The sequence below is a fragment of the Manacus candei genome, unplaced genomic scaffold (assembly GCF_025592945.1).
Source record: "Manacus candei isolate 608988 ecotype Guabito, Panama unplaced genomic scaffold, ASM2559294v1 h1tg000046l, whole genome shotgun sequence".
In the NCBI taxonomy this organism is placed as follows: Eukaryota; Metazoa; Chordata; class Aves; order Passeriformes; family Pipridae; genus Manacus; species Manacus candei.
In genome coordinates, this window is record NW_026138094.1 from 4730918 (window position 1) to 4745903 (window position 14986).

The 14986-nt window shown below is 41.3% G+C and overlaps 1 protein-coding gene across 2 annotated transcripts in view; it reads left to right on the top strand.

Annotated features, from left to right (window-relative positions):
* Window positions 1-14284, top strand: part of TMOD2 (tropomodulin 2) — a 32857-nt gene extending 18573 nt beyond the window's left edge. For both annotated transcript variants that reach the window (XM_051797020.1, XM_051797019.1), the window contains exons 4-10: window positions 3759-3881; window positions 4415-4501; window positions 7138-7268; window positions 7896-8003; window positions 8278-8421; window positions 8767-8911; window positions 10833-14284. In XM_051797020.1, the coding sequence (XP_051652980.1) occupies window positions 3759-3881; window positions 4415-4501; window positions 7138-7268; window positions 7896-8003; window positions 8278-8421; window positions 8767-8911; window positions 10833-10867 (773 nt within the window). In that variant the 3' untranslated portion in view covers window positions 10868-14284. The remainder of the gene's footprint in view (window positions 1-3758; window positions 3882-4414; window positions 4502-7137; window positions 7269-7895; window positions 8004-8277; window positions 8422-8766; window positions 8912-10832) is intronic.
* Window positions 14285-14986: the final 702 nt, after the last annotated feature.

Here is a 14986-nt window from a genome sequence, read left to right on the forward strand (position 1 = left end):
TTCTTGAAAGTACTGTAATCTGAACTGCAGTTTATAGGAAAAGAAAGTACATAATTATTTTACAATTATAGCAGAAAATGTGTTTGTATTATAAAATTAAGTAAGTATCCTTAGAAAAATTGATGTTAAATAAAAGGGCATTTTTTTACAGCTCATACAAGTGGGCTTATTTCCCATTGCTCTGTTCTTTATCAAGTTTTGGCTTGTACAGTTTTGGCTTGTACAAGGTGGGAATAGATACTAAGTATTTATACTAAGTAAAAATGGTGGCAATTTATATTTATTCATATAAGTCTAATGACAAAAGAAAAAAGGAATAGAGAAGACTAAAAATGATGTTCCAAATGCTGTAAACTATAAATGAATGTGAAGTCCTCAAAACATTTTTTAGACTGGACTGGCTGGTAAAATCCTACCAACTGCACTATTGAAATTCCTTTTTTCCCCCTCCTTATGTAACAATAAACAAAAAAACTTCAAGAAAATACATTTAAAGTAATTCCCTGCTCAGTTAATAGATCTTCCTATAGATGTGCATGTAGATAACTATTACTGAATGAAGAGATGAAGTTAGGGATACATCTCATTTACTTGCCTTACCTTGACATTGCTTCAATGAGGGCATTTGCACAGTGCAGGAAAGCAGACATTGCTCAACCAAGTGGCAAAATTACATCTATGGTTTCATGATTGTACCCAGTGTATTTCCTTTTTTATAGAGAGTTTGTTTTCCTTTTACCTTCCTCCACATTTCTATGTGTCTCTGTATTCCTTTTCACTGAATCCTTCTTCCCTCTGGTTTTCAGTGGATTTTTTTTTCCATTTAGCCTCTTTTGAGTAAAACATGAACAGTATCATATTTCAGTTTCAATGGAGGTTTTGCAGTGTGTGAAAAGGAATAGGTCTGTTGTTAAAGTGAGCCAGGACAAATCTCTGCTCACTGCACTCACAGTCAGAAAGCCCCTGGGTTATAATAAGCTACCTCAGTTGTCACCCAGGTCACCCCAGACACTTATCCCAGTTTGACAGAAAGAAGGGGAGAATTGCATTGATGTTTGTTTAAAATTTCATGTTGAAAGAAAGCACTTTGGATTCTACACATTTTGGGTTTCTATGCAAAAAAAAAAAAGCATTTTAATACTTAGTATTGTTTTACTGCAATTGAACTTTGTTTTTCAGTTAAAGAATATATTATTTTTGTACATAAGTGTGGTTATATTTGTGTTGTTAACACCAATGTAACTCAAGTTAGGTATAAACAGAACTTTTGTCACTGTGTTTTTCGTTGGTAGAAAGTTAAACTGTTACTATTAAGACTTAGCACAGAACATTAGCATATTCTGGGGGCAAAATGTAACACAGCCAACATTAATTATGTCACATAGAACACTAAAATACAGTGTGGCTATAAAGAGCACCAAGAGCAGCAGCCTTTCTTCATAAATCTCATTTTAAAATAATAAAACCTCGCTATTCTTCCAAGGCTTCTTCCAAATAATAAATTTTAAGTTGGACCATTGAAACGAGGAGGCCACAATCCATATTTTATTTTGCAAGTGAATTCCATGATGGCAATGGATAATGAATTTACAGTGTATGGATGTGGGACTAGGAGAGACCTCCTGCATCTTTAAACTCTGTCCTTAAAAAATGAAGGAAAACTGGTTGGCAGCCATGTATAAACACGGACACACGGTTTTGCAGCTGGTGGACAGGTAATAAATTCCTAATAACGTGCTAAATGCACAAGTTTTTCTAACCTCCATCTGCTGTGCTGCAGCATCTCTTCACAGTGGAATGTTCTTATCTAGATAGCAGTAAAAAGAATATTTTTAAAACACCACTGGATGCCAGCAAGGCCCACATATATTAAAGATATATATTACCATCTTTGACATGACCTTGCCCCTTTAAATATTTCATATAACCAATAATAGAATTTTTTCTCTAAAACATTTGCCAGGAATGCTTTAAATGAAACTATCATTGGGAATCATACACACATTTAAAAAGAAAGGTTTGGGCTGTCATCCAAGAATTACATATGCCTGAAACAAATGTTTAAAATTGTATTCCTGTATATGTGAACTGTACAGAGAAAGTATGAGCCCACACTGGTTTCCATTACCCCTTGATTTCTTGCTGTGCAAGATACTTGGCCTTCACACATCCAAAGTCCATAGAGAAAGACCAACTACACTACATGTTGTGTCCAGTTTACACCAGACTCAAGGTCCTGTGTCCCCTTCACAATGTTCTGTGTGAAAGTACAGACTTCCATCAGTATTTGTCAAAAGTGTGGCTGGGTTGGGTCTGTGAAGAATCACTTACTACCTGGTGGAGAGGTTTTGTGCAAGCTGTGACTGTGGAGATAGTTGTTACAGAATAGTAATATCAGTCAGGATAAAAATCAGTAGGATTCCCTCAAAATCTCAACCAACCTACTGATTGCTTGAAACTCATGTGGAACCACCAGTGTTCTGAAAGGAAAACACTTTATAGAGAGTACTCCTCACTACTGATTGTTTGCTTGGAGAGTCTGATTGATTTTGGTCTTCTAGCTTCCAACACAGTAATGATTTTTTTTCCTTACTTAAAGCTGGCATCAAGTTAAGTCTTGGTCAGTGATGTCTGAAAGCTGCCATCCAACACTTCAGATTAGGTGACAACACAGAAAGAGTCTGAAATCTTAGCACCTGTGCTGCTATTAAAGCTGGAGAGCACGACTAATCTACCTTTGCAGAGTATTTCTCCCCCCAGATTTCCACTTGACTTCTGTTTGATATGTCTGGGATGGCTGTCCTTGATTCCTGTCATCCAATGCATGGTGAAAGTTAAAATGATTCTTACCTTTGGGCCACAAAGGCTTTTATCTTCTTGAAGCCTTTTCTTAAAAAAAAATTACTTAAAATATTGCATGAAAAATATATCATGATACTATTTTGTCTTTCTAAATAACCTTCTGTCCAGTTTTGTACTCTGAAATTATTTAGCCTTGGTAAAAATGTCTCTAAGGTAAATAATTTGAATACTGCATCAGTAAACCTTGCCAGAGTTTCAGAAATTTCCATCAAAATTTTTCTCTGAGCTTACTCAGTGACCTCAGTTGTTGAAGCTGACAGTACAGAAATGGCTGTAGACAAACTTGTATGAAAGAGATAAGTGAATTGGTTTATTACTACATGTTGAGTCTTTCTTGGGCAACATGTGGTTCACTTCAGACTTTCCAGACCTGCACAGATGATCAGAATAAGGCTATTTATGTGAAGGATCATCAGGAGACACAGAGGGAAAATACTCCGGAGAGGCTGGAAATGAAACTGAGTTACTGGAAGAGAACAGGTTTGCTGAGCTTTCAGGATCACATATGGAACTGAAAGGTTCTTGCAGGGGGATGGTTTTAACTCCTTCTAGTGCCTAATTTAAATATAAGGATAAAATTTCTGCGAGCTTTTTATGTAGACTTGATTCTGCCTATTTAAGGGCACAGGACCTTCAGAAAAATCCCAGCTGTAACTGCTCCTGAGAGCAAATTCCCTAAAATAACAATCACCAACACAGAGCAGAAGTCTGCACCTTTTATTTTTAGACTTATTAAGATCCTAGTGGAGGATAGCATCAAGTAAGAAAGAGAAAAACATGCACTTGATAATATTTTCAAGCAGTTCCACTGTCACAGACCTATTCCCATCCCTGCCAGGAGGCAGAGGAGTTGTTCCAATAATTCATTACTCACTCTGGCTCTTTTCTTCTCTCAGGAAAAATATTTATCCCTAAAGAAAAGCCCGTAGAAACCCGTACGGAAGAGAAAGTGACCCTGGATCCAGAACTAGAAGAGGCCCTGGCCAGTGCTTCAGATACTGAGCTCTATGACCTTGCAGGTGAGACAATACATAGATATGATCCTCTCCCACCTCCAGTTCTTCTTTGCCCAGACCTGCCACCAGGAGTGTCTCATGATCACCTCTCAAGTCCCTGCTGTTCCGGTGGGTTGAATATTAGGGGAGAAAAATGATTAGGAGTGTAGCCCTGAAACAAGTTACCCAGAGAGATTGTGGGATTTCCATCTCTGGATGTTTTCAGGATCCAGCCAGACAAAGCCATGGCTGACCTCATTAATGTTGGCAACACTCCTGCCTGAGGGGGAGGCTGGACAAGATGACCCACAGTGGTTCCTTCCAGCTGGCTTTTCTTGAAGCACATTGTACATTGACTCAGTTGTTCAAAAACTATATTGAGAATGTCTGCATCGCCAGAGTTTAAACCCCTAAAGACTCTCCCTACAAGCAGGCATGATTCAATTAATATTTTATAAAGGGGGTTTTGTTTGGGGAACTAAACTACAGATATTTTTCTGAAGTCTGTGTTTCTACCATTAACATTGTGTCCTGCCTCTGGTATTTACACATTTCAGCTGTTCTTGGAGTGCACAACATGGTCAACAACCCAAAATTTAATGAAGCAGGAGCCCGCAGTAAAGATGGAAAAGGAACCGTGAGAAGTAAGCAAGCAGATTTTCTCTTGTGGGCTGCGTGTCATCTTTAGGGACTTCTACACCTATGGGCCTGGTCAGTTGGTTTAATTCAGTGTAATATAATTGGGCCTAACCTTAATTGATCTAATTAATCAGGAGAGGTAACTTTTTAAAAGTAAATACAATCTTGAAGTCCATTATCATGACAACAGTAGTATACAAATAGATCATTCCTAAGGAGCTTTGTTTTCCTAGAGAGCAGTATCTAGCTCTGCAGAGGTGCTTAAAAGGATGAGAGTATTTAGGAGGCCAAGACATATATATTTCCATTCCACTTCAGTTCAGGCAGCAGGCAGAAAACAGAGGGAGCTGCAGCTAAGAGTTGGCCACAGCTCAGGCCAGGCCATCTTGCCCCAAGAACCTACATTGACACAACTGCAAAATGACTTGTAACCACTGGGCTCAAATGCATCAGAGTCCCTGTCAGAGTCACATCTGTGACCATGGTCACCTCAAGCTGCATTCACAGGGAGGCAAAGACTGCATGGATGTGCTCCTGCCTCGACTGCTCTCTCTGATCTCCCACCTCCACCTTAGCCCTGTGGCCGTGGGTTTAAACGATGCCTGTTCTGAGGCTCCTCAGGTACATGGGAACTATAATCATCCAGGAAATCCCCCAGTAGAGACAGCTTCAGTTACTAAAACCAAATCCAGAAATGTTTGCACTAAATAAACAGACCTGTGGTGAACCAGATCTTAGCTCGACAACCCCACAGGAGGCTGGATGGGGGGAGAAATGGGTGCATCTGAATTCCACGTTTTTCTTGAGAGCTGCCAAACCTTGATCCAGAACTTGTCACCTCTGAGCTCTGGGATATCAAATGGGCTAAACTTTGCTTTTTAAGACAAAATTGTGGAATGTCCTTTTCTAGGGAAACAGTACTAAAAAAATGCTTACTTTTTCTAAGGCCGTGAGAACAGCAGCTATCTTTACCAAGGACTTTCATTTCTATCTTTCATTACTAAAGGGGAGGTGGGAAAGTAGACAGGAGACTGTGTCACTTCATTTTTCTCAGGATTAGGCTGCTCTGCAAGCCTCCCCAGTGGGGCCCTGTGTGAGCTGCCATCTATCTCATAACAGGCAACTGCATGCATTACTAATCCTCATAGATTTCAGAATATTTTTGTTGTACTGAGTCAAAAAGTCAGCTATGTGAGTCAGCTAAACTATGCTCCAATCACAGACTTAAGAACCAGAAAACCACCGTCACATCACTGTATTCCTTGGTCCAAAAGCAACACCTTTCCTCAGCCAAGTGAAATGCTGCAGTAAAAGAGGGAGACATCTCAAAAGTTGCCCATCAATGTGGCAAAACAGCACCACAAGAAAAACTCGTGGGAAACAACAAGAAGTAGAAAATGAAAATTACTACTAATTCTAGAATGAGTACACTGTGATGTCTAACCTGAGGACAGGGTGCTTGTCTTTCCCCAGCTCCCAGTTTGAAAGGGTGTTGCCACAAGTGCAAAAAATGCTTTGCTTTTTTTGTTTCCTTTCTGTCCTTGCATGCAAGGTGAATTCTCTCTCTAAGTCTTACCTGTAGTTTTCAATTCCCTGCTCCCTAGGAAGGCTGTAGTGTTATTCAGGGATATGTGAAGTCTCTCAGGGGACTTGTAAAAATAAAGTTTGGTGTCCAGGGGAGCAGCTCAAGGATTCTGTATGACCATCTCCACTAAGAGAATGATTTCTAAAAAAAGATGTGGGGTTTTTTTGGCCCGTGACATGGCATGAACTTTACCCATAGCACTGAACAGCAATGCACAGTACCCTGAGACTTGAAAAAAGCCTTCAAAATCTCTCCCTGTCTGCAGCATAAAATACAAGGGTTTAAACATACTTGTGGTCAGCAACATATTCCTTTCTTGCCTCTGGTGGCTTGGGTGGTCAAGGTTTATAAATTAATCTCCATGACTACATGCGTGGGAATTAGAAGTACTAATTGTGTTCTGAGCTATGATTTTTATGCATCTCTGGGAACATTTATAGCTCATAGCTTCCAGCATTAAATACCGGAGTTCTGTGAGCATGAACACTCAAGGATTTCATAAATCTTGGTGCTGGCAGATGGACTTGCTTTTCGTGCTTTGATAGTTTTATCATTTAGAAAGTGCAGATGTTGCAATTTTACAAGAGCTAATTGAATTTATAGTAAGGCTGATAGTATCAGCTGAGAGAAGGAAACTGAGGGGCCTCCTGGCCATGTTGCTTCATGTTAGCACAGTCTATTCATAGGTGCAGGGATGTTTTCTTGCTAATGTCATGGGCAAGTTTTGAGCACACCTTTTGTTACAGATATTAGACAAAGAACAAAGCAGGCCTTGCAGTATATTACATCCTATGCAATAGTCTTCAAAGCTGCTTTGGCTCAAATTAATTGTACAGGGACTTGTGTACATAAAGGAGGAATTTGCTCATGATGATACTGCCCAGCCTGTGAGCACAGCCTCCAGTGACACGTTCTGGGGCCACAGAAGGTGCAATGGGCATGGCAGGGATAATGGGGCTAATGCTGCAGTACAAACCTAAATGGGAACTGAGAAGCCAGACTGCTGTTGATGGTGTCTGTTCCTCGGTCAACATTTCATGAGATCTTGTGTTGCAGATGTGGTGAAAGGTGAAAAGGTCAAGCCCATCTTTGAGGAACCACCTAATCCAACCAATGTGGAAGCAAGTTTACAAAGGATAAAAGCAAATGATCCTAGTCTCACAGAAATCAATCTCAACAACATAAAGGTAGATGCTGTGGTTTCATTTATGTCATCATAGGAGGATTTATTCAAGTATTTCCAAAGCCCTTGCCTTTATCTTCAAATTTTGTCTCTCTTTACTGTTCAGAAAAAGCAGGACACCTAGTGAAGGGATGTGGAAAGAACTGTTGTAGAGGCTCCAAGGTCATCAATTCCTGATATTGAATTAAATGCCAATTAAAAGCCCAAGGGGTGACTCCCTTTGGCTGCCTTTCTTTAGCAGATTGTAAAGCAAGATATCTCATGGGCACTATTAATCATCACTGGCCAAATTCAATTAGCCCACACGTGCAAATCAAGGAGGAGCTGGCACGTGGAGACTGAACAACCAGCAGCAAAATAGGAAAGTAGCTCAGAGATGGTCATGTGCTTGTGTTGGCCTGACCCAGTTACAGGCAGCACTGACATCACAGCCCAGCACAGGCAACCATGAGGCTCCAGGGGCCACTGTGTGCAGAGGAGGCTTTGTGAATTGGAAATACTCTTAAAAGCATCAGGGGTGTTTAAATTGCGCAGACTGTGGTTATTCAACAATCAGTTTGATAATAATTAAAATCAGTGTCTAGCAGTGTGACTGGCTTTTCTGATTACTGGATTTATCTTCTTATTATAGAATATTCCTATTCCAACACTGAAAGAATTTGCAAAAGCTCTGGAAAGCAACACACATGTGAAGACATTCAGCCTTGCAGCTACTCGAAGCAATGACCCTGTAGCTATTGTAAGTTTAAACACTGTTTGGAAAACCAAAACAAAACACAACAAATTTTGAGTAGGTCCATATCTGCTTTAGGATGCATTCTTCGTTTTCTCTTGCAGATTTTCCCTGTGACTATGCAAAGTGGAAGTGTAATCTCTTCTGATCTACCTCTATGTTCTTCTAAGCATATTTATGTTTTATTTCTTGTTGGTACTAAGCTATGTTTTGAAAATTCCCTGTTATTCCCTGAAACTCTCCAGATGTTATCTCATGCTCTTGCTTTTTGACCCCTCAGGCATTTGCAGATATGTTGAAAGTGAACAAAACACTGAAGAGTCTGAATGTAGAATCCAACTTCATAACTGGAACAGGGATTTTGGCACTGATTGAAGCACTGAAAAAGAATGAATCCCTAACAGAGATTAAAATTGACAACCAGGTAAAGAGAGACCACTGAGGAAGCCCACTTTTGTCTCCCTTTTATATGAATTCCCAGAGGATTCTTCTAGGGGACTCTGGCAAAGTCAAGGCAGCCTCTGTGGCTCAGTTATTCTGCACAACCTCACAACTTGCACAACCTCATGTCCCATGCCTGTGCAACCAAACAGTGGAAAACTTCTAAATAAAAATAGCCAAAGCCAAATATAAAACCCAGAGGAAAATCTCCAGGGACGGGATTCTCTTTGTAGTTTGCAGCCCAGTGCTGAAATACAACCACTTTCTCTCTCACATGAAAACAAATATTTTCTTTTCTTTTGGGGACATTTCACCACATTGCCAACAGAGGCAGCAGCTCGGGACAGCTGTAGAGATGGAGATTGCCAAGATGCTGGAGGAGAACTCAAGGATTCTCAAGTTTGGATACCAGTTCACAAAGCAAGGTCCAAGAACCAGGGTAGCAGCAGCTATCACTAAAAACAACGATCTGGGTAAGATGCTACTACATTTATTCATCATTTATTTGTGTGAGCCAAGCCCTGACCTTCCCAGACACAACTTTTCCTGTCTGTACATAAGGTTGAATTTTGACTGTGCAACATTCAAGCTGCTCTGTGTGAGGGGGGATGCACAGCCCCAGGGACTCCAGATAGGCAACAGCAAAGATCTTACTGTGATTAGGAGCCACTATTCTCCTTCTCCTGCTCCTTCTGGGAAGAGGAGTTACTTCAGCCTTTTCCATGGAACATGCTGGATTTCCAGCTGCTCTATCATCTGTTCTGGCCCATAAGTGAAGAGCCAAACCCATCCTGTTTGTTCAGTGGACACAGAAGTCCTGGTTTTGTTGCCCTGTCCATGACTGGCCAAACCTGCCCAGCCAAGGGAACAAAACAGACTGTCCTGCCTCTGTGACCAAGTACAGCCAAAGACAATAAAGCTTTGCAAGTTCTGCCTGAGCATGACACGCTCTGCCCTGCGTGCTGGGTACACAGAGTGAGGAGATGACAAGGCAGATGTAGTTTAGAGTAAGAAGGGGGAAAAAAAAGGAAAGTATTAAACTATGTGTTTTTAATCAATTCTACTTCAAGCTGGGATGTCAAACCATGATGCCTTTGCAGGCTTCAGCTTGGGTTTCTCTTTGTGGGAACTACAATAACAGCTGAGCTAAAACCTATTTCTTTCACACATACTTTTGGGGTTTTGCAGTTTTAATTTTTAGTAGTACCTAGGCATTCCAATTACATACTATTGGTCTTGAAACTCTTTAGTGAATGCTATTAGAAACATCCCACCTAAAAAGAGAGAAAGACCCTTTTTTCCCCACTATTTTACCAGTTGCCATTAGACTTATGTCCTAATCTTCATTTTCCTGTATTTGTATTGTATGGCTTTGTTCAAGATTCTGTAGGACAGAATTCCTTAAAGAATTCAATAAAATAAAATAGATGAAGCAACAAAACACTGAAAGCAGACACTGATGTTACACTGCAGGCTTTGGAATAATGCAGTCTGTTTGCCAAGAAAGCAGTATAAAATAAAACTCCTGATAGTAAAGTAATGGGACATTTGTAGTAATATGTTGTTGTTATTGACTTTCTTTAGTGGAGATTCATCCAGTTTTCCTGCTTTGTTCTGTACTTCAGCCATTTGATATCAGAAACAGGACAGGAGAGTTTGACCTGACACTAAATTTTGTACCACACAAACAGGAGAACCTCACTCATCTTATCTGGCCAAGTCAGAAAATACTCAGTACATTTTATTAGAGTACGGAGTAGCAAATACTGCTCAACTAGACCTGCTCTATTCCAGGTGTAATGTAACCTAAGTGCTGTAAAAAATCTCATGGGGCTGCTTGTCAGAATAATCCTGCCCATAACACAAAGCTTCCCACTCTGATTTGCTAAATGGCAACTTCAGCCTATGTGGTTTCCAGTGAAACTCCACAGTAAATTAACTAACTTACTCCCAGATCATTGATGCAATCAGATCATGTGAAGTTTAAATAGATAATTAAGGTCCAATATGATATTTTCCTTGTTGCCAATATTCGCTGATATCAGTACTCAAGAGTACTTCAGATTATTTTCTAAAAGGACATGATTATTGCTTACCTATAGTACACACTGTGCAATTACAAAACTTATTAATTTTCGATGCCTAAAGCTTGATATGAACACTTGGTGAAACTCTACAGTCTTGTGATATAGAAAATGCAGCTTAGGTACAACTGTTTTGTTGGACATTAAGATCTATTAATTATGGTATTTATGGACATAATCCTGCTGAGTATCTCTTAGAAGTTCCTTCCTTCTTGTCCGTGTTACTGGGAAAGGAGTGTGTCTGTGAGGGAAGTCCTTAGACTCTCAGGAAGGCAATAATGGTTGGTTTTTTCTTGTTTTCCTGGTCCAGTTCGTAAAAAGCGTGTGGAAGGAGAGCGGCAGTAGCCACGTCGTGGAGGATACAAGCCAAGAGTGGAGGCCACCACCAACTGCAGTCTCAGAGTGCTCACTGGTCCGAAGGGAAGGCACTGGAAAACCATTACTGTGGGAGTTGCTCATTTCTGTTGATGTCTCCTTCTAACCTTAAAAACAGAGCCTGTTCATTTTCAATTTTCATGGTTAATTTAATTCTTATGAGAAAGGTTCATAGTTGGTTTGATTTTAATGAAAACAAAATGGTTTGCAATATCTGAAGCCAATATGCAGCATCTTAACTGTGTTGCTCAGCATAACTTATAGTGACTCTGACCCTTATTTTAGACACTTTTTGATATGTTAAAATATGACCTTGTGTATGGATAAGGGATTCTCTGCTGAAAATAGAAATTTTAGGGCCAAGTTCTGCAATGCCTTATGTTTGTGAATAATCCTGACTTATGTGTATAGTCCTGCTGAACTGAATCCTGCCATGAGCTGCTCCCAGGAGTAGAACTAGTAATGCCAGTACAGGTTTGCAGGTTCACACCCTCGATCCTCCTCCTGCAGTGGGATCTGGCCAGCTGGAACCACACTGGAACAGCACCCATCTCCCTTGTTGGGTCTCCACCCGTCCAGGTCCAAGTGCAGGATCACGCCTAGACGTACAAGCATTGTCAAAGCGTACTTGTTTACATGAGTTTAGGGTAGGTAGATCATTTTGCAACGTTTTTTATCCTTACTCCACATTGTAAAGTAATATTAGTGCTGCCAATTGAATGTTTTGAGTTTTTTTCTAGGCCAACAAGTTTTTGTTTGCTACTAGAATGCACAGTTTACAGCTAATCTTAACCTAAACAAGTATTCTGAGCAATATTTGTTTTGCTTTGAGCCATGAGTTTGACTTTTTTTAGTTCTGGTATTTATGTACATTTGTTAGTATTATAGAACTGTTCTCAGGACCTTTTAGATAAAGATTAATTAAATATTTAATCCAGGAGAGCCACTGTGCTACCAGGAAAAAGCATTAAAGGAGTAGTTTTGACAGCTACATTTATAGGCTGCAGTTGAGGTTTGTCCCTATATCACAAGGCACAAGGGTTTTTGTGTCAGTGCTTATCTGAATAAGGGCAGATTTAAGCATATGCACAAATGCTTTGCTAAATCAGGGCCTTAACTCAGATGCTGGACATAATCCTAACCCAGTGGATAACACCCATGAAGCAGCAGCTAACCCAGTGCTCAGCAGCGTTGAAATTTTAGTGAGAATTCAGTCTGGTGTTTCATTTTGTGTATTTTACAGTCTAAAACTATTCTCTGCCACTGTTTTATCACTGCCAACAGTTGACTGACAGCCAGAGGTTCATTTTGGTTACATGTGTGCATGCTGTAAGAGCTAAGGGACACTCAGTTCAGGTGTGTCACACATACCAAGGCTTCCAGAAAGGGGCAGAAATGCACCTGGGGCTGGTGCCATTGCCTGGGACACACTGGCCTCTCCTCTGAGAGCAGGGATGAAGCACTGCTTCCCTGGGACAACGCTGGAGGTCACAGTCACTGCAGCTTCTCCTGACCCAGGGGGGAGAGCTGTGAGATGCTGTGCAGCTGGGCATCCAGGGATTAGAAACCCAGGGAGCCCCAGGAGCAGTCGGTAAATGTTTGACACACTTCCCTGAGTGATGTTTTCATGACCAGAGCTGGGGTGCAAGCTAACAGGATGAACCCTCTCTCTGTGCCTTTTATAATGGAAATGAGTAGGCCCAAGGCAACACTCTTTCTGTTGGATACTGGTCTTCATACTGGGGTTCGAAGTAAATAACACTGATATAAATCCTACTTAAAATAGTTTGCTAAAGTGGTCTGCTGACCTGGGATGTAAAGTGCAGTAGCCACAGTTTACTTCCCTGAGAGCTCCCAGTCTCTACAATTTCCTCCACTGCTTCACTTCCTCAGAATAAACTGAAATCTTTGCTTTGCAAGTAGAAAACATAACACACGGGGGAGTCATGCTGAGATTTTCCCTGGATCCATGCAGGATTGGCTGTGAAAAAATTTGATATCCCATTAAAAAAAAAATTACAAGTTCTGTAATATAGTAATAACTCTGCATGAGTTTCAGTAAAGTCCTTAATACCCATTTGGCTTACCAGGAGAATACTGGGCTTTTGCAGCATCGAGTTTGATGGGTAGGAAGAATCCTTATCCACAAAAGCTAAAGACTATGTTACTGACAAACTTCAGTGATAGGAATCATACTGCCCCTAATTTCTTCTTCTTTTCCTTTGATCCAACCAGGGTAATCCCAACTATCAATCACTTTTTGAAGATTTCTTTTTAATGGTTACTTTTTTTTAAGGGTGGTACGTGTTTAAGGGAAACAAGTGCAATCCATTTCTAGTCTTAATTGCCATTTAAAGTGTTGGTATTTGCATGCAGCAGTTTTGCAAAGGTGGATTGGTCTGACTGCTTCATGATGTCTGCAGCATGTCACCTTGTATAGCTTTGCCCAGAGCCACATGAGTGGTCACAGAGCCATCCATGTCAGCTACAGTTTTCCACCATGGACCAAGGCACCTGGCTGGGGAAAGCCCTGCAGGCTCTCCATCCCTTCACCATGTTTCCTCTGAAGGGAGGATTCCTCAGGCACTCTGAGAGGATCATCTCAACCAGCAGCCCCACCACGTGCTCGCAGACAGGGCCTGGAGCTGTGCATGCCATGGCAGGGGACCTGGGAGGTCAGGCTTCTTCCAGCCTGCATGAAGAGAACTCCTAATCCCTGGCCATTTTCTCCAGGCAGCTGCTGCCAGCCCCTGCAGGGGCCTCAGTGACCAGGGACATCTTTGTCCTGCCTCTTCTGTGTGCTCCACACAAGGGCTCGGTTGTCATCGGCCTTGAGCATCACCAGTCAAACATTGCAACAGTATAAAGATCTGTTCCATGAAACAACAGCACATGACGGTGATGCCTGAAGGCAGATTTTCATACTAATATAGGATTATTTAGCTGGTTAAAAATCTCTGCAACTAACATGAAGGGGGGGCAGGATGTGACTAGTTATTTCATATCCTACTTTCAGGCAACATCTGGCATTGTCAATGCTGAATGGGGAACAGGGACAGAAGAGTCCTTTTTTCTTAAGCAAACATTCAGGAGTAACTTTGACTATTTTTGCACATTGCTTCTCGTGTTGACTGCTTCAGTTTGGTTTGTATTTTTTATACAGTTTTTTCATGGAAAAGTTCAACTTTGTGCGTGTCCTAACATACATGTGAAGTGTAGTGTGCACTGAGGACTGTATGTACATGTATAGATGAAGATGTTATCTGGAACAAAAGCAATTGCATGCGCACAGTGTGGTGCATATTACTCAAGAGGAAGAGAATTATCACGCTATGTAACAGTGACTCCCCAGCATCGTGGTTTTTCTAAATAAATCTTCATAAAGGATTTGGCTTTTGCAGTTTCTCATGGGTTTGTGCCTTGAATCAAGCCTCCCTTGATGCTGTGACATCAGATTAAGCAGCTTTCTCCACTGTGGCTCTTGCAGCTTTCACTCATCTGGATTACCTGCTAGGTTTCACCTTCTCTTCCCCCCACATTACATGCTGGAGCTTTGTGAACAATGACTGTGTGCTCAGAACCAAGACTGGGAGCAGAGAAACCTGGATACTCCTCACAGGTTTAACAGAAGCTCCCAGGTTTACAAAAGTCAGTCTATGGGGCCTGGTGAGATGCATCCCAGAGTCCTGAGGGAATTGGCTGATGTAGTTGCCACTCTCCATGATATTTGAAAAGTCACGGTCATCAGGTGAAATCCCTGGTGACTCAAAAAAGGGAAACTTACTTTTAAAAAAGGGTAGAAAGGAGGACCCTGGGAACGACTGACCTGCCAGCCTCACCTCAGTGCCCAGGAAGATCATGGAACAGATCTCCCTAGAAGTTGTACTGAGGCACAAGGAGAACAGGTTGGTGATTTGAGACAGCCAGCACAGCTTCACTCTCAGCTGGTTTGCACATGACACCAAGCTGAGTGATGTGGTTGACACACCTGAGGAACAGGATGCCTTCCAGAGGGACCTGGACAAGCTGGAGAACTAGGGACCCATGAACCTCATGAGGTTGCACAAGGCCAAGGGCACAGTCCTGCAG